We start from the raw sequence: 17,772 nt of genomic DNA on the forward strand, positions 1-17,772 counted from the left end.
GGTGTAAAAAGGAATAGGTGAGCATTACTGGCTGTGGCAGAGTGTTCAACCCAGGGACAGTGTGCTGGTCTGCTGTAGAACTCTGCCTCTGTGTCGACGTCTGAAGTCGTCTGTGTTTGCTCCTCTCCTCTCAGCGGTTCGAGCTGCTGGATTCGGGACGGCGGCCGTCTGCGGTCGCGGTCGCTAAGGTGGAGGCCGTCCCCGGAGACCGGCCGGGGCGCGCGGCTGTCACCGTGCGCGTCGACGACGAGGACGTCACCTTTGAGGTCAGAGTCGCGTGTCGCACGGTCACACGGTCACACGGTCACACGGTCACGCGGTCACGCGGTCACATGGTCACACGGTCACGCGGTCGCATGGTCATGGCGTCAGGGCCGCGTTACTTTAGCCTCCCGGGACCCTGCGTCTTGAAATGAGGACGCTGCATTTCTGGCTTCCCTGAGCTCTATACCGTATTTCGCTTAAAGGTACAGGAGGTAATTTCGGACTTTTAACGGTCGTGAGAGGAATAGCAGCGACAAACACCTTCAGACCACAACACTGTTTACCCCTCCCCCTTTCTCTGTGAGTCCGCTGATGTTGACTCGTCCCCCCATGCCATTGGCTGTGGCAATTAGAACCGATTTTCAACCAATGAGCTTGAGTTATTGAATTATCCAGCTCGGCAATGTTTTGGTACAGAGTGCAACTGCATATTTTGTAACCCGAATTTAAGAACTATAAACACAGGAAGAGGGTGAGTCAACATGTCAGTGAGCCTTGTTCGATGATCGGAAGGGATTTACAATGGTCTTGTAACAATGTTTTAACACAAAAATCTTACCTATTGTGTACCTTCAACATAAATTCAATAACACATATACACATATCGAAAATATTTTCACTGCAGCATGTTCTTGTCATCCAGGGCGCTTGTATTACGTCACAAAAATGTAAGATACTTTTTTTCCTCTCCCAGATCTCAGGAGGTTAGGATAACCAGAAAGTTCCGCAATTGGGCATGTGTAGCCCACGGGAACAGGCAGGAATGAGGTTGCTCTCAGTTCAGATTTCTCTCCCTTCATGTCAGCTCAAGAGCTTAGCTCTCGGGGAAAATAGCTGTGTCTGAAGATGAGCCTTTTTTTCCCCCCACACACAACTTCTGCCTGAAACGGTGGAATTAGGACAAACTGCAGTGTTACTCTCGATTTTCCCTTTATTTCGCAATCATGACATTTGCACCAGATTCCAGAATTTGTTTGTTTCCGTTCCTATAATATGCCTGGACTTGATTTAGAAATGACAAGATGTTTTTGGTAAAGGCAAGGCAGTGATCCCTTCATGTTCCTCTAAAGCAGGGCTGCCCAACCCTGGTCCTGGAGATCTACCGTCCTGTAGGTTTTCCCTCCAACCCTAACAAAGCACACCTCATTCAACAGCTAGAGCAGAGCTGCCCAACCCTGTTCCTGGAGATCTACCGTCCTGTAGGTTTTCACTCCAACCCTAACAAAGCACACCTCATTCAACAGCTAGAGCAGAGCTGCCCAACCCTGTTCCTGGAGATCTACCGTCCTGTAGGTTTTCATTTCAACCCTAATTTGGCACACCAGATTCGACCAATTAGCAGCTCAGTGCTCTAGCTGTTGAATGAGGAGTGCTTTGTTTGAGTTGCAGTAAAAACCTACAGTACGGTAGGTCTCTCAGGGTAGGTGAGCACTGCTCTAAAAGATGGTCTCGCCCCGCCCTCCCCTGTCCTCACCCCCCAGGTCCCGGCCGGAACGCGGCCCCCCCGCCCCCCCTCCAGCACCCCCGGGTTCGTCAGCACCCCCACACACGACCGGCTGCTCGCCGAGATGATGCAGTCCCACCTGGTGAAGGACCTGTGTCTGATGGGGCCCAAGGTACAGACATCCCCCCGTACTAACAGACCCAAGGTACAGACATCCCCCCCGTACTAACAGACCCGAGGTACAGACACCCCCGCTGTGCTCACAGACCCGAGGTACAGACACTCCCCCCCGTACTAACAGACCCGAGGTACAGACACCCCCGCTGTGCTCACAGACCCAAGGTACAGACACTCCCCCTGCGCTCACAGACCTGTGTCTGATGGGACCCAAGGTACAGACATTCCCCCTGATTACAGACCCAAGGTACAGACACTCCACCCTTAACCCCACATTGCTCCAGGGGGGATTGCCGCCTGCTTAGTCTTATCAACTGTAAGTCACTTTGGATAAATGTGCCTCGGCTTTAGCCTCGGCTAAATTACTGTAAATTAATGTAAATTATAATTTAGCTTGTCAAGAAATTGCATATTACCAATTGAACAAACTGCCCTTCTTATTGAAAGCCTGCTGCATGTTTTTGTAGCGTATTATGATGTGAATCTGGGCCTTTTCTTCTCTCTTCAGGGCTGTGGTAAGTCTGTGATCGCCCGGGAGTTTGCGGAGATGCTGGGGTACACCATCGAGCCCATCATGCTCTATCAGGTAACGGCACACGCTGCACGTCTCCCTTTAACGGCAAAAAACGAAACGATACATTTTATTAATACAGTCATTTACAGCAGGAGGCCACAACATCCAAGCCCTGTGGAAAAAGGTACTCGTCCCAGATTTGATAAAAATAAAAATTTTTAAAAAAAAAGCCAAACTTTGGCAGACAAAACGAGGAAACAATGTAACAGTGTAACTCCTACAGTGTTATTGAGTGAAGGGTCGCCCTCTCTTTCTGTTGCTTCGGGGAGGAAGGCAATGTTTTCAAAGTACACTAGGAAATAAGGAGACCTCTGTCGTAACGTTGGGATGAGATTTTCTCAGGGAGTTTTGTTCAAGCATTGCAGCAGTTGTGGCCTTTTTTTTGTTTGTTTTTACTGAGCAACAATGTGTCTGCAAGAGATGTGATTGGTCAGAGCTGCAGTCATGTGACTGGGTGGGGGATCTTGTATTGTGAGGTCATTGGACACAATCGGCCTGATCCCTCCACCAATAGAAACACAGTGGAAAGGGGGAGGGGCAGTGGGCAGTGCTCGTCACTCCGAACGCAGGAAGGAATCTTTTCAGCGCAGAAAACATCCTTAAATAGAAGTCCTTTCATCGGAACTTTTACTTACGTGTTTGCACGTTCTGTTTCTTTTTTCTTCTTCTTTTTTTCACCCAAGCTGTTTCTCTTTTCCCCTGTGGCTTTTTAAGAAGACAGACGTTTTGTGTTCAGTGAATTTAGTGTTGAGCATTGTCAGCAGTGGTCTGTACCTCTGTGTGTTGGGTGTTTTATTTCAGGGATACGTGCGCTGAGACTGGCAGAATGAAAGGGGTCCCGCACAGGTGTCGCCTGAGGTTAGCGAAATTAACGAGCTGAGATGAAAAACATCGCCCGGCTCCTGTTGGCTTGTGTGGTACACTTCCCCTTAATCAGAGCTTTTGCACATTTTAAAGTAGGACGTAATAACTCCTCACCTCGCGGATGTGGTTAAAAATACGTGCTGTGGATGCGGTCTCTGGAGCAGCGCAGAGCTGAATCACGGAGGTGTAATCACAGTGTACTGAGGGGGTTACGGGAAGCGGAGACGCGTGAAGTCGAGTCAACTTTACTGTCATTATAAAAACGTGTCGGGTATGCAGAGGAGTGAAATCATGTTTCCCCAGGACCCCAGTGCAACTATTACTATGGCTGTTGTTACTACTGTTCTAAAGAGGATAACAGTGCAGTATGTACAAAATAAATACATAGATTTATTGAAGGCGAAGGCTTAAAATGTCTGTGTTTCTGGGCAGGCTGTAGCCAGGTGGCTAGGGTGCTTGACTGGGACCCAGAAAGCACGTGGTTCAAGCCCTGGTGTAGCCACAATAAGATCGGTGCAGCTGTTGGACCCTTGAGCAAGGCCCATAACCCCACATTGCTCCAGGGGTGATTATCACTTGCTTAGTGTGATGAACTGTAAGATGCTTTGGATAAAAGAGTCAGCCAAATAACAAATAATGTATTTCTGAAGTGTTTCCTGGTGGAGGGGGCGCTGGGCTTTACGAGGTGCGAGTGTGAGTCGGGAAGCGAGCGTTCCAGGAGCGTTCCAGGAGCGTTTGAGGAGCGGTCCAGGCCTCACGGGCGCGAGGCGCCTCTGTGTTTCGTCTGCGCTGTCGGGTGTTTCTGCAGCTCTGTAAACCGACACCGCGCGCCGCAGAAAGGGAAGCGGGGAGATTTGGGGGCGACGGTTCAGCTCGTAAAACGCCGGGGTGCGCGTGTCCGTGGGAACGCCTGGGGTTTACGGGCCCGCTGGGTTAGGGACAGGAAGAGGAAACGTGCCGCGCTGCGGGGGGGGGGGTCAGGGAGGGGGGCAATTAATGCTGATTCCACACATCCAGCGAAACCCCGTGTGGGCCCCAGAGCCTGTTGCGTTAGCCCATTTGTCTCTGTTTATGTTTTCAAATGTCTTCCCAAAATAACTAAAGAAAAAAAAAAAAAGGCCTCAGTGGTTCAGACAATAAAAGTCATGCGCTGTAATAAGAGCGCGTCGATGAGGAGATTCTCCTGATGTGTGTGAGCCCAGTGCTCCCGCCTGCAGAGAGAGTGTGTCCTGCTCTGCTGTGCTCTGACTGCGGAGGACAGGGCCGTCCGGCTGGACTGGGGGGGGACGTAGGGCGGCCTGTAGCGTAGTGGTTAAGGTAAAGGACTGGGACACGCATGGTCGGTGGTTCTAATCCTGGTGTAGCCACAATAAGATCCGCACAGCCGTTGGGCCCTTGAGCAAGGCCCTTAACCCTGCATTGCTCCAGGGGATTGTCTCCTGCTTGGTCTCATCAACTGTACGTCGCTCTGGATAAGAGCGTCTGCCAAATGCCAATAATAATGTAATGTAACTGAGGCGATGGTTCGTTAAGTCCGCCGATTCATCGCCGAGCTGAACAGCCCGTGTAACGAGGACGGTTTGTTAAAAAGGGTTTTAGTCAAATTCAGAATCAGAAAAACTACCGCTGCTGATAAACAAACGATAATGACTGATGGACAACAGCCGTGTCCCTCGTATGATGTTTCTATGACCGCTTTTATGTTTGTGGTGAAACATAAACAGCATAAATAAATGCAAAAGTAATTGGTCACTTTGGGTGTTGCCTACTTATTGTCTCCCAAATGACTAGCCTTTGATCCATAAATATGAAAAATCTATTTTGAGGTCCTGAAAGTGAAAGTTTGACAGCTGTATGCGAAAGTGCCTCCACAAAGAATTCTGAGATAAAAATATTTTCTTACGTTTTATACAGCTGCAGTGCTAACGCGGTCCCCACACAACACCTTTGTATGGAAAGTTGGTACAGAACTTGTGTTTATTGCATGTTTACTATTTAATCCCACCAGATTGTACAGTATTATACAGTATCAAGATGATTTTAAGAGATGTCAGGCACTGAATGGGGTGAAATTGACCCCAAACATAGTGTGAGTGTGAAGGTTAAAACTCTCGAAAATGGCCTTAAGAGGCTGAGGAAGTCGTGTTGGTGGTGGTCCATGTCGGTGAGAGTTCAGCTTCCTTGAATTCCTTCTCTTCAGACGCATCATGTGTTGCTGTGTCGCCTTATTTTGAATATTTGAATATTTTCTTTTCTGAAGCAATTTAAACATTCAATTTTTTACATGCAGCAAAATATGGCCATATTAACTAGCATTTTTAGTCTTTTTATGTTTAAGAACTTATGTTTTTCCCCCAAGTAGAAAATATTTTTCTTGTTTTAAGCTACTGTTTGTGAAATTTGTGAAATGTTCTCACCCCGTTGGCAGATCTTGAAATGACTCAAACTTTCTCGCCTCATTGGCAGTTTTAATCTCATTTATCAAATAAGTAAATAGAGATACGATTTGTAAGTCTAAATGTAAGATACTTCTTAAAGATTCACTTTTTTTTTTTTGCTTTCTGCAGTGCATACAATGCATTTGAAATTCATCCAGCTGCATATTCTACTGAAGTGATTCAGGTTAAGGTCGTTGCTCAAGTCAATTCCCCACCTGGGAATGGAACCCACCACCTTTAAGGTGCCAGGCCAGTTACCCCTCTCTCTCTCTCCCTACCTCCCTCCCTCCCCCTCTCTCTCCCTCTCTCCTTCTCTCCCTCCCCTCTCTCTCCCTCCCCCCTCCCTCTCTCTCTCCCCCCTCCCTCTCTCTCCCTCTCTCTCTCCCCCTCTCTCTCCCCCAGGACATGACGGCGCGTGACCTGCTGCAGCAGCGCTTCACTCTGCCTAACGGGGACACAGCCTGGAGGCCGTCTCCCCTGGTCAGCGCCGCGCGGGAGGGCCGGCTGGTGCTGCTGGACGGCATCCACAGGGTCAACCTGGGAACGCTCGCCGTGCTGGCCAGGTCAGGGGTCAGGGGGCAGGCACAGTGCACTCTCATACTACAGACAGAGTACCCTCATACTACCCTCATACTCCAGCCAGAGTTACCCTCTCATACTCCACTCATACTAATTTCATGTAAAGCAAATAACTGTCATGGTAGGAAAGATGAATGTTAAGACAAGACATTCATTGGTTGAAGAGCTGTATTGCAGCTAATGGGCTGTTGGTTCTAGGGCTGTATTGTAGGTAATGGGCTGTTGGTTCTAGGGCTGTATTGTAGGTAAGGGGCTGTTGGCTTCTCTCTCTCTCAGGCTGATTCATGACAGAGAGCTGTCTCTGTATGACGGTACCAGGCTGCTGAGATCGGACCGATACCAGGCCCTGAAAGAGGAACTGCAGCTCTCTGACCAGGAGCTACAGGAGAGGTACGTTCACGTCCTGAATACTTCTGTCTCCAAACTACATTTTCCACAGTTCCTTAGTCATTGTAGTTTTGCTAGGCTTGGATTGGATTGGGCAGGTTAAGCTGGACAGGTGTGGTCCCAGGTGTGAATGGGGAGAGTGGGCGTGGAAGAAACATGGTTTCCTGCTGGGGAAGGGGAGGGAAGGGGGTTTGAGAATATGAGTGAGCACGTCTGTTCTGCAGGGCAGAGGTGCGGAATTGGTACCAGTATGGGGTGAGAGAGTGAGAGAGTTGTAGTTTCATTATCACCTGTATTTCTGCCTGCTGCGGATGTGTGGGACACAGGGCCCTCAGACACATTCAGCACACAGTGAGGAGTGAGGCTGTTCACTGGGAGTGTGTTTGGATGGGGGGGGGTGTATTTTCATATGGGGGGGTGTATGTTCATATTTGGGGGGTGTGCACACTGAGAGGGGGTGTGTGTTAATGGGGGGGGGGGGGGGGGGTGTTAGATGGGGGAGTGTGTGTTCATGTGGTGGGAGGGGGGGTGTTTGATGGGGAGGGGTGTTCATATGGCGGGGGCGTCGGCGGGGGTGTTGGACAGGGACAGGGCTGTGAAATGACTCAGCAGGCGACATGCTGGCTGTTAATCAGAACCAGGACTCCCTGTTGCTTGGCTAATCATTTCAGAGATTAGTTTACCGATCTCCGGGTTATGCAGTTCATCACTTTAACAGAAACCCACCATTTCTGACGTGTTATGTTCAGGAAAACCTTACCTGACCTCACCTTTTGAGGATTTGGGCCCTCAATGTGGAGTGAACGCAGTTTCTGTTTGTCTCATTAAAGCCAGCTAAGGTTATCAGGCCCTAAAATCAAACAGTGGAATGGTGGACAATATGGGCCCTTTAATGTTACCTGCAGTTGCAGTTGGCCGGTGTGTTTGTGGGGAAGCTGAGTGTTCTCCTCAGGATGTGGCAGGATGTGACCACATGTTGCACTTCCTGCCAAGACGCCATCTCACTCTCAAAAAATACATCTTTTTTTATGCACATCAAAGACCACCAGCCTTCTGAAGAAGTAAACCAGCAGTGACCTCAAGCCTATTAATATCCTGTTTCATCCCCTTCCGCTGAATCTACGGGCAGCCTGTCGCCTAGTGACCCGGAAGGTTGACAATTCAAGCTTGTATAGAGCTGGTATAGCTATATTTTATCAACTACATAACAAATTATTATTATCTCTGCGGCCAAGTCGGATGGATTTATTTGGCCACAATACAGTTTGCAGAACTGAGATAGACATGCACTGATTGGACAACTGAAAGAGACACGCACTGATTGGGCGACTGAAATAGAAGCGCATTCCTGAATGGGCGGGAAAAAGAAAAAGAGCGGGAAAAGCCCTCTCTGGCCATAGGAAGGCAGTTGGGGGGTGTCTGTGGAACCTCTCCTCAGAGCAGCTGGGATTAAAATTTGAAATTGAATTTGGGTTGATGGACTTTCTGGGGTGTAAACTGACGGTGTGATGCGCCCAACGTCCTGGGGGGATCTCCAACAAGAATAACAGAATAAGCAGCAGCTACACTGGACGCCTACGAAATCAGCTGCTTATTGTGTTTTTCATGGACTGATAACAGTACAGTTATTTAGCTGATATTTATCCAAAACAATTTACAGTTGACTAGACAAAGCAAGGGGCAATCCCCCCTGGAGCAATGTGGGGTTAAGGGCCTTGTGCCAGGGCCCAACAGCTGCACTGATCTTACTGTGGCGACACCAGGGCATGAACCCACTTAGCCCTTGGGCTATAGACTGCCTCCTTAAGAATATACAGGCATTAAAATGAAGAGAATTGGGGCCAAGTCGGGAAATGCGACTGCTGTGGAGAAAAAAAAAAAGAAGAAGAAAGTTATGATTATTTCTCGGGTGTTCTTGCAGGGTTACTAGGCAACAGGAGCGGCCAGATTTGATTTGATGATGGCTGTCTGGGTGTAGGCGTTTGGGCGGGGGCGGGGGGCGGGGGGCGGGGGGCGGTTGTCTCTGCACAGGGTCCCCTCTCTGCCCCGGAGGTGTTTCTCTGCATTTCACGCCGCGTCTCGGAGCTGTCCGGGCGAATTAAGCGCTGACGCGCTAACGTCCGCTAATCCGTCAGAGCCGCGGTTGAAGGTCGCGGCGATCGACTCCCGCCCGCGCCGATCTTTCTGACGGCGCGTCGAGCTTCACGTCGCTTTGTGCACTCGTTTACTTATTTTTATATTGTGTTTTACAGTCGCACGTGATCCCTCTCTGTAATGTCAGTGAATTTGAGAGCCGTCTGAGTAGAACCACGACCCTGAGCATAACGGTGTCCACGTATTTTGTCATACTCACCGACCCGTGCCAGGCTTATTTCTCCTCCTCTGGACTGAGGTTGACGTGTCAGAATGAGATGAACGTTAACGTGGTCTCCTGCCCCAGTGCGGTGGCTGTTCTCTCAGTCAGCGGTGCTGAGGTCAAAGGTCAGACGACCAGGCTCCTAACTTTGAGATAGAGGTGCTTACGCTGCTTCAGTTTGTATCCAGCTGTGTGAATTCACTAAAAACATAAAATTAATTAATCAAAGGCCTGTCCACACCAAGAACTATAAGTGTAAATATGCCGTTTTAAAAATAATTCAAACTGAAGTGGAGTCCACACCAGAACTATAGTGATGACAACAGTCACAAACAATATCGTTGAGCTCACTTTCAGAGCCTTTCTTTCCAGCTACATGGAACAATGAAACAGAGAGCCAATCAAAATCCATCCGAGTTTAGAAGCTGTCACATTCAAAATGGCCGATGACATAACAGAGAGGCTATTTTCAGAACGTTATCGTTCATCGGTGTGGATGCGCACATCGTTATCGTTGTAGTGATGAATGTTGGTGTGGATGGGCCTCAAGTCGCTATAGTAGCTGCGTGTGATGTAGTGTCGTCTTGACCCGAGCGGTTTCCGGTGATGTGTCAGAATGCACGCGGTCTAAAATGGCCGCCCTTTGTTTGACGTGACTGTGCGTGTGCAGGTCGATCTTCCCCGTCCACCCCTCGTTCCGCATGGTGGCGCTGGCGGAGCCCCCGGTGGTGGGAGGGGGCAGTGCGCCGGGGCAGCAGTGGCTGGGGCCGGAGCTCCTCACCATGTTCCTGTTCCACAGCGTCAGGCCCCTGGGCCACGCCGAGGAGACCGCCATTATCCGCGCCATGGTGAGTACCACACACACACACACACTCACACACTCACACACTCTCTCTCACACACTCTCACACACACACACACACACACACACACTCACACACTTACACACACACACACTCACACTCACACTCACACACACACCCCCACCATCAGGAGCCGGGTCTTGGTGACATCATGGGTGACATGTCCAAGTGATTGCTAAACTGAAGGCCAGTTTATAGCCCAGTGGCAAGGTGTCTGATATCGCAGAATGTTCATGAACGTTGTCGATGGCCTGTTCTATTGTCCTTAGCAAAAAAAAAAAAAAAGGAAAAAAACCTCCAGTCGCCCGTAGTATAACCCAAATGTTATCGACCGGGGACATCGATTACATGGGGACGGCCGCAGTTCTGTCGCTGCACGATAAACTGGAGAGGCCTTAACTCACACTGTACATGGAGGGAGTGGGCTGAGATTGTGGAATTTAAAGCACTTAGACGAACTGTAGACGTTCCTGAGGATGTTTGCAGTTACTGTCTGATGGCTTCGGCACTTTAGTCCAGGAAGATTGTCGGTGAAAGGCAAATATTTAAGTACAAGAAAAGTGCTTAAATAGAAGAAAAATGTTGTTGAATAAAAATGCCTGTTAAATATCGTCTGTTGATGGGAAGGGAAAATGAAAATGTGAAGTGTGACAGGACTTTGCTCCGTCTGCAGACGCCCAGCGTTCCCATGGACGCCGTGGAGCAGCTGCTGCACTTAACTCACCGTCTGAGAGAAACCAGCGACCCAACGGTACCTACCCGTGTGTGTGTGTGTGTGTGTGTGTGTGTGTGTGTGTGTGTGTGTGTGTGTGTGTGTGTGTGTGTAACTCTGTGTAACTCTGTGTCCGTGTGTGTGTGCACATACGTGTGTGTGTGTGTTAGTGTGTTTAATATGTGCGTGTGTGTGCGTCTGGGTATGGGTTTGTGTGTGTTTAATGTGTGTATGTAGGTATGCGTGTGTGTGTTTAATGTGTTAAATGTGTTAGTGTGTGTGTAGCCCTGTGTGTGTCTGTGTCTGTGTGGGTGTGTCTGTGTGGGTGTGTGTGTGTGTGTTTAATGTGTTAAATGTGTTAGTGTGTGTGTGTTTAATGTGTGTGTGTGTGTGTGTGTTTAATGTGTTAAATGTGTTAGTGTGTGTGTTTAATGTGTGTGTGTGTGTGTGTGTGTGTGTGTTTAATGTGTGTGTGTGTGTGTGTGTGTGTGTGTGTTTAATCTGTGTGTGTGTGTGTGTGTGTGTGTGTGTGTGTGTGTGTGTGTGTTTAATCTGTGTGTGTGTGTGTGTGTGTCCAGGCGCAGTCTCTGGCCTCCTCTCTCTCCACCAGGCAGCTGCTGAGGATCTGCCGTCGTCTGTCTGAGTACCCCGAGGAGAGAGTGTCCCACGCCGTGCACAAAGCCTGTCTCTCCAGGTACCACACACTTTAAACACACACACATACACACTCACGCTATACATACACACACACACACTCACGCTATACATACACACACACACACACACACTCACGCTATACATACACACACACATACACACTCACGCTATACATACACACACACATACACACTCACGCTATACATACACACACACACACACACTCACGCTATACATACACACACACACTCACGCTATACATACACACACATACACACACACTCACACTATACATACACACACACACACACACTCACGCTATACACACACACACTCACACTATACAGACACACACACACACACACTCACGCTATACATACACACACACACATACACACTCACGCTATACATACACACACACACACACACACACTCACGCTATACATACACACACACACGTTTGGCAAGTTCTGCGATCACAGAAAAAGTATACATTTTGTTCACTTGTTCGTCCAAAATTTAGGAGATCGATTGACTGGATGTTGCTTCAGGCCTAGTATGCTGATTGGATGCTGGTTCAGACCTAGCTGTCTGTTGATTGGATATTGGTTGAGGCCTAGCTGTGTGTTCGTAGGATGTTGACTGTGACCTGTGTGCTGATTGGCTGTGTGTTGAGGCCTGTGTTCTGATTGGCTGTGTGTTGGCCTGCAGGTTCTTGCCCAGTCTGGCCCGGTCTGCTCTGCAGAAGAACCTGTCCAGCTGCTCCATCCAGGACCCGGTGGAACCAGAACCCCAGGAGAGAGACCTGAGCTGTGCGTGTCCCCCCAACTGCCATCCCATAATGCCTTACTGTCCCCCGCTAATGCCCCCCGCTCACAGTCCCCCCCCTCCGCCCCGCTCACACTCCTCCTGTTCCCCTACAGGCCAGGTGCAGGACGGGGTGCTGAGGATCGGGAAGGTCTCCGCTCCCCTCTACAACGCCGGGGAGAAGATGAAGGTTCCGGACGTCCTGTTCTACGAGAACACTCAGGTAACCTCACCTGGGCCGTCCGTCAGACGGGTCCCCCTGGCCGTATTCTCAACGAGATGACGAGTCCTGCTGTCCCACGATGCACCGCTGCCCTCGTGTAGCCCCTCGTGTAGCGCTCTCCCTGGTTCAGCCTGATTATAGCGGCGTGGGCCGTGTTTGGCCTGGAGCTGCGTGACGCTGAGACGCCTGAGACCCCCAGGGGTGGGGGAGGAAGAGATGACCTAGATCCCACCGTCATCGCCCTACTTCAGAGCCCCCCCCCCCCCCCCCCCCCCCCCTTTATGGAATGTGTACTTGAAGACGGAAAAGGCATGTCTTTAGTGCGTGAGTGTAGGCCTGTAGCGTAGTGGGTAAGGTACGTGACTGGCACCCGCAAGGTCAGTGGTTCGTAGCCACAATAAGATCCGCACAGCCGTTGGGCCCTTAACCCTGCATTGCTCCAGGGGAGGATTGTCTCCTGCTTAGTCTAATCAACTGTACGTCGCTCTGGATAAGAGCGTCTGCCAAGTGCCAATAATGTAATGAGTAAGAGTGTGGATCCTCTCTCTCCTGCAGCACATGATGCTGATGGAGGACATTCTGAAGGACTTCCTGCTGGGGGAACACCTGCTGCTAGTGGGCAACCAGGTGAGCGAAAAACTACACTACCCACAATCCTACAGCGCTGTTGCCACAGAGATTTCCGCGTTCCGGGTTTCCAGGGTGGCAACTATGGCCTCTCTATGAAAAGAGTTTCCATTGGTTAGCGACGTGTTCCACTCTACCATGGACCTACACCGATATATACAAGAAAGCACTAAATATAAAATGAAACTAACCCTAAAATGTACACAATTACTATCTGTTTAAAGTGTGGATGTTCCCATTAAGTACACAACTTGTACCTTTTCCTTTTTTCCCCCCATTTTCGAGAGATTTCTTTGCTCTAAATACATTTTTATAATATCATGATTCATCCGGTAGCAGGATGGTTCGGTTCATGGCATAAAACTCTCAGAACTGTCTGAAATGTCTATGGCAGAAATGAAATTGTGAAAATCTCTTCCGGAACCGTAGGGGTGGGCAATCACAACACGCCTCAGTACTGTATACTGCGCTCACACGCCAAATACCCATAATGCTCTTTGCTGAGTATTGTTGTTGTTTGTCCTTAACAAAGCTTGCTTTCTGTTGGGGAAGGGGCAGGTGTGGTGCACGTGCCTATAAGCCTGTTCCTGATTGGTGTTTCCTCAGGGCGTGGGGAAGAACAAGATTGCGGATAGGTTCCTGCATCTCCTGAACAGGCCGAGAGAATACCTCCAGCTCCATCGGTGAGAAGCCGCCATCGATATTACCCACAATTCCCCCTGCTTCCTGGCTGAATTTTGTCTCCGATAAACATAAACAGTGTAATTTAGCGCATCAAAGCCTTTTTAAGTTCACTGTTCACTTTGCAAGTGCTGCAAAATTAAGATTAGATTCAACTTGACCCATCCTAGTTACTTAGGAGCAGCAACATTGCAGCTCCCAGGGACCAGCTCCAGTTCTGAGGCCAGAGCCTCGGTCAAGGGCAACGGCAGGAGCACATCGAGGGTCAATTTAAACTCTCCAATTAGCCTAACGTGCCTGTCTTTGGACTGTGGGAGGAAACCCTGGTGCACACGGGGAGAGCATGCAAACTCCAGACAGAAAGGCCCGGGCCGGGACTCGAACCCAAAACCTTCCGGCAGCAAATGTCACTCACTGCATCAGCCTTATTTAAACTTTACTGCGTTGAGTGACAGCTGAGCATGACACTTCTTCCACCCCTATTTTCTTTGGACAACCTTGATATCGTTCTGAAAATAGGAGCAATTTATTTTAAATAAGACAATTTTCTTTTTCTTTTTTTTTTTTGTTACCTTCTTAGCCGAACAAAAACTGCTGAGCTTTACTGGAGGCAAAGATAGCCGCGGGCCGATGGCCTGGTTCGTGCTCTGATTCCGTTATTATAAGGGCATTATTTCCATCACGAGAGAACCTGAAGGTTTTATTTCATTTATTTATTTTTAACACAAGGGGTCTGTGGATTTTGTCCCTCACGCGGTCGTCCGGTAAATTAACGCCGAACGAACGTCCCGAATTGAACGCGGTGTGAAAAAAAATCGGATCTTTTATTACCCGTCCCGCCGGACGGCCGGGCGCGGAGTCGTGCGGTTCTGGCCGCGAATAGCCGCTCACGGCGTGTGAAAGTGGCACACCGGCCGTTATTAGGCTACCTCTGAGGAGACGCGTCTATATAAAGACTTCATAACACCCCGGCCGCTGCAGCTGCGCCCGCGCTCCTGCTGGAGAACGCGCCCCCCCCCCCCCCCCCTCTCCTTTCCAAGGGTAAAAGCGGCTATTTCCGCGCGCGGGGTGAATTAGGACAGCTCTGCGGGGGACCGCCGGGGTTCAGAGGACTCCCAGCTCTGCGGAACACCTACTTTCTGGAGGACTGCTGAAGGGCGTCTGTTCACGGACCCGCTCATCCCGAATCCGGCTCGAAAGGCGGAACTCGACTCAATTTCTCCCGAGCGTCCTCGTGTGTACAAAATGGGGTTAATATGAACTATATAAACAATGATATGAACATTAGTAACGATGACACAAACTCATGAGCTGTATGGTGTCTGTGTCGGAGAGTTACGGAAGTGGCAGTTTACGGTTTAGATATGAGTTTGAACTGCAATATGAAAGTGTCATTACATCATTACTGAGGTTATTATTTCAGTGAAGGTGACACGCAGAGGGGGAGCGTGCGTGCGTGCTCTGCAACTCTGTAACTCTGTAATCCTGCTTTGTGAAACAGATTTGCATATATACAGACCCTATGCATGCTGGGTTTTTATTTTATTTTTTAATTTTAAATGTTTCGGTGAGGTGGTATCTCCACAGCGGCTTGAAATAACTCCCACTCCGACACTCTCTGTTTCTGGAAAGTGTCTCTGCCGTCGCACAGAAAAGTGTGAGCGTTTACACACCCGTTACACACGCACGCAATGTGTAAAGAGTCAGAAGCTGAAGGAACACATCGTGAGGATGTCCCGTCGTTCGTTGCTGATCTCCGAACGAGGTCCCCGGTCGTGTGTGAAAGTCGTTTGGAAGTCGAAGCGGGGCGCTGACGGGTCCGGGCGGGGCCTGTGGACGCCCTCGTGGGGGGGGGGATGGGGGGGGATGATCGCCAGGGGGGACGGTACTCCGATGGGCCTTTCAGAACCAGGACACGCACAGCACTGTGGCCAGGGGGAGGAAAGTGGGTCGGCTTTATTTAATCCGTCTCGCGGGGTGGTGGTGGGTGTAGGGGGGGCGTTCTGGGTTGTGGGGGGGGGGGGGGGGGGGGGTTGGATTATAGGCCCATGACTTTTAATATCACAGGAAGGAGGATGTGGAGATGACTGAAGTTGTGGAATAACTGACTGGCTCTTTCCAGCCTGGCCTATGGGCTCAGCCCTGGAGTTTCCTGCAGGAACGTCCATTTTACCATTTTATAAACCCAAAGGGCCTGGAGCTACTGTAACCACTGCTGCTGAGTTTTGTGTGTCTGTGTGTGTCTGTGTGTGTCTGTGTGTGTCTGTGTGTGTGTGTGTGTGTCTGTGTCTGTGTCTGTGTGTGTGTGTCTGTGTGTGTGTCTTTGTGTGTGTCTGTGTGTGTGTCTGTATGTGTGTGTGTGAGCATATATGTGTGTGAGTGTGTTTGTGTATACACGTGTTTATTGCGTGCTGTGCTAGTGCACACGTGTGTACATATTTGTGCATCGCTGCGTGTCTGTGCATCGCTGCGTGTCTGTGCATCGCTGCGTGTGTGTCTGTGCATCGCTGTGTGTCTGTGCATCGCTGCGTGTGTGTCTGTGCATCGCTGCGTGTCTGTGCATCGCTGCGTGTTTTTGCATCGCTGCGTGTGTGTCTGTGCATCGGTGCGTGTGTATTTCACACGCGTGTCTCTCCCTCAGGGACACCACGGTGCAGACCCTGACCCTGCAGCCCTCAGTGAGAGACGGCATCATCGTGTACGAGGACTCTCCCCTGGTCAGTGTGACCTCTCACCTCTATATATATATATATATATATATATATATATATATATATATATATATATACACACACACACACACACACACACACACACACACACACGCACGCTCTCTCTCACATGCACATACACACATTCACGCACGCACGCACGCACGCACGCACGCACGCACGCACGCACACACACACACACACACACACACACACACACACACGCACACTCACGCACCATCCACCAGTCTTTGGATCCAGATATTAGTCTTACATGCATCCCAAGGCATCTTATTAGAGCGCTCTGCCCAAAGTGCAGGCGTATGAGAAAGCAGGTCGTGTGTCAGAAGGCTCCAGAGCTAAGCTAAGGTGGCTAACGTACGGTCACGCCAGGTGAAAGCGGTGAAGCTGGGGCACGTCCTGGTGATCGACGAGGCGGATAAGGCCCCCACCAACGTCACCTGCATCCTGAAGACCCTGGTGGAGAGCGGGGAGATGATCCTGGCCGACGGGCGGCGCATCGTCAGCGGTGAGAGACACGCGTGTTGTGTTGTGTTGTGTTGTGTTGTGTGGTATTGTTTTGTTTGTGGTATTGTTTTGTTATGTTGTGCTGTGTTGTATGTGGCGTGTTGTTTTGTACAATATTTGTTTTGTGGGTTGTGTTGCATCTGTGTTGTGTTGTATTGTTTGGCGTTGTATTATATGTTTGTTGTATTGTGTTATGTTGTTTGTTGTGTTATATGTGTGTTGTGTTATATGTGTGTTGTGTTGTTGTGTGTTGTTATATTGTGTTGTGCTGTGATGTATTGTTATCTGTGGGTTGTGTTGTGTTGTTTTATATTATGTTTGTTGTGTTCTGTGTGTGTTGTTATCTTGTGTTGTTTTAGATTGTGTTATAAGTTTGTTTTGATGTGTGTTGTGTGAGTGTGAGTGTGTGTGTTGTGATGTATTGTGTTGTATGCGGGTTGTTGTGTTGTTTTATATGGGTATTGTATTGTGTTGTGTTGCATGTGTATTGTATTGTGTTATATGTTTGTTGTGATGTGTGTGTATGTGTGACTCCTCTCCCTGTCCCAGGCCCTTTGGAGGCTGAGGGAAGGCCTGGCACCATTCCCATGCACCCAGACTTCCGCATGCTGGTCCTGGCCAACCGGCCCGGATTCCCCTTCCTGGGAAACGACTTCTTCGGGGCTCTAGGTAACATTGGTGGGGCGGGGGCACTGTGAGTGTTTATGTGTTTGACCTTGTAAAGATGTGTTTGACCTTGGGACAGGGGATATCTTTAGCTGCCAGAACCGCTGTGTGTGTGTGTCTGTGTCTGTCTGTGTGTGTGTGTGTGTGTCTGTGTGTGTAACCCCTGTGTGTGTGTGTGTCTGTGTGTGTAGGGGACATCTTTAGCTGCCACGCG

General features: G+C 49.6%; 1 protein-coding gene across 1 annotated transcript in view; it reads left to right on the forward strand.

The window, feature by feature from the left end:
* Window positions 1-17,772, forward strand: part of vwa8 (von Willebrand factor A domain containing 8) — a 90,638-nt gene that overhangs the window by 14,610 nt on the left and 58,256 nt on the right. The window contains exons 10-24 of the mRNA XM_061225473.1: window positions 135-266; window positions 1,746-1,880; window positions 2,394-2,471; window positions 6,164-6,324; window positions 6,617-6,730; window positions 9,754-9,931; window positions 10,620-10,697; window positions 11,237-11,352; window positions 12,027-12,127; window positions 12,239-12,345; window positions 12,901-12,972; window positions 13,579-13,655; window positions 16,295-16,370; window positions 16,758-16,893; window positions 17,442-17,561. Of these exons, the coding sequence (XP_061081457.1) occupies window positions 135-266; window positions 1,746-1,880; window positions 2,394-2,471; window positions 6,164-6,324; window positions 6,617-6,730; window positions 9,754-9,931; window positions 10,620-10,697; window positions 11,237-11,352; window positions 12,027-12,127; window positions 12,239-12,345; window positions 12,901-12,972; window positions 13,579-13,655; window positions 16,295-16,370; window positions 16,758-16,893; window positions 17,442-17,561 (1,681 nt within the window). The remainder of the gene's footprint in view (window positions 1-134; window positions 267-1,745; window positions 1,881-2,393; window positions 2,472-6,163; window positions 6,325-6,616; window positions 6,731-9,753; window positions 9,932-10,619; window positions 10,698-11,236; window positions 11,353-12,026; window positions 12,128-12,238; window positions 12,346-12,900; window positions 12,973-13,578; window positions 13,656-16,294; window positions 16,371-16,757; window positions 16,894-17,441; window positions 17,562-17,772) is intronic.

This window comes from Conger conger, chromosome 17 (assembly GCF_963514075.1).
Source record: "Conger conger chromosome 17, fConCon1.1, whole genome shotgun sequence".
Classification (NCBI taxonomy): domain Eukaryota; kingdom Metazoa; phylum Chordata; class Actinopteri; order Anguilliformes; family Congridae; genus Conger; species Conger conger.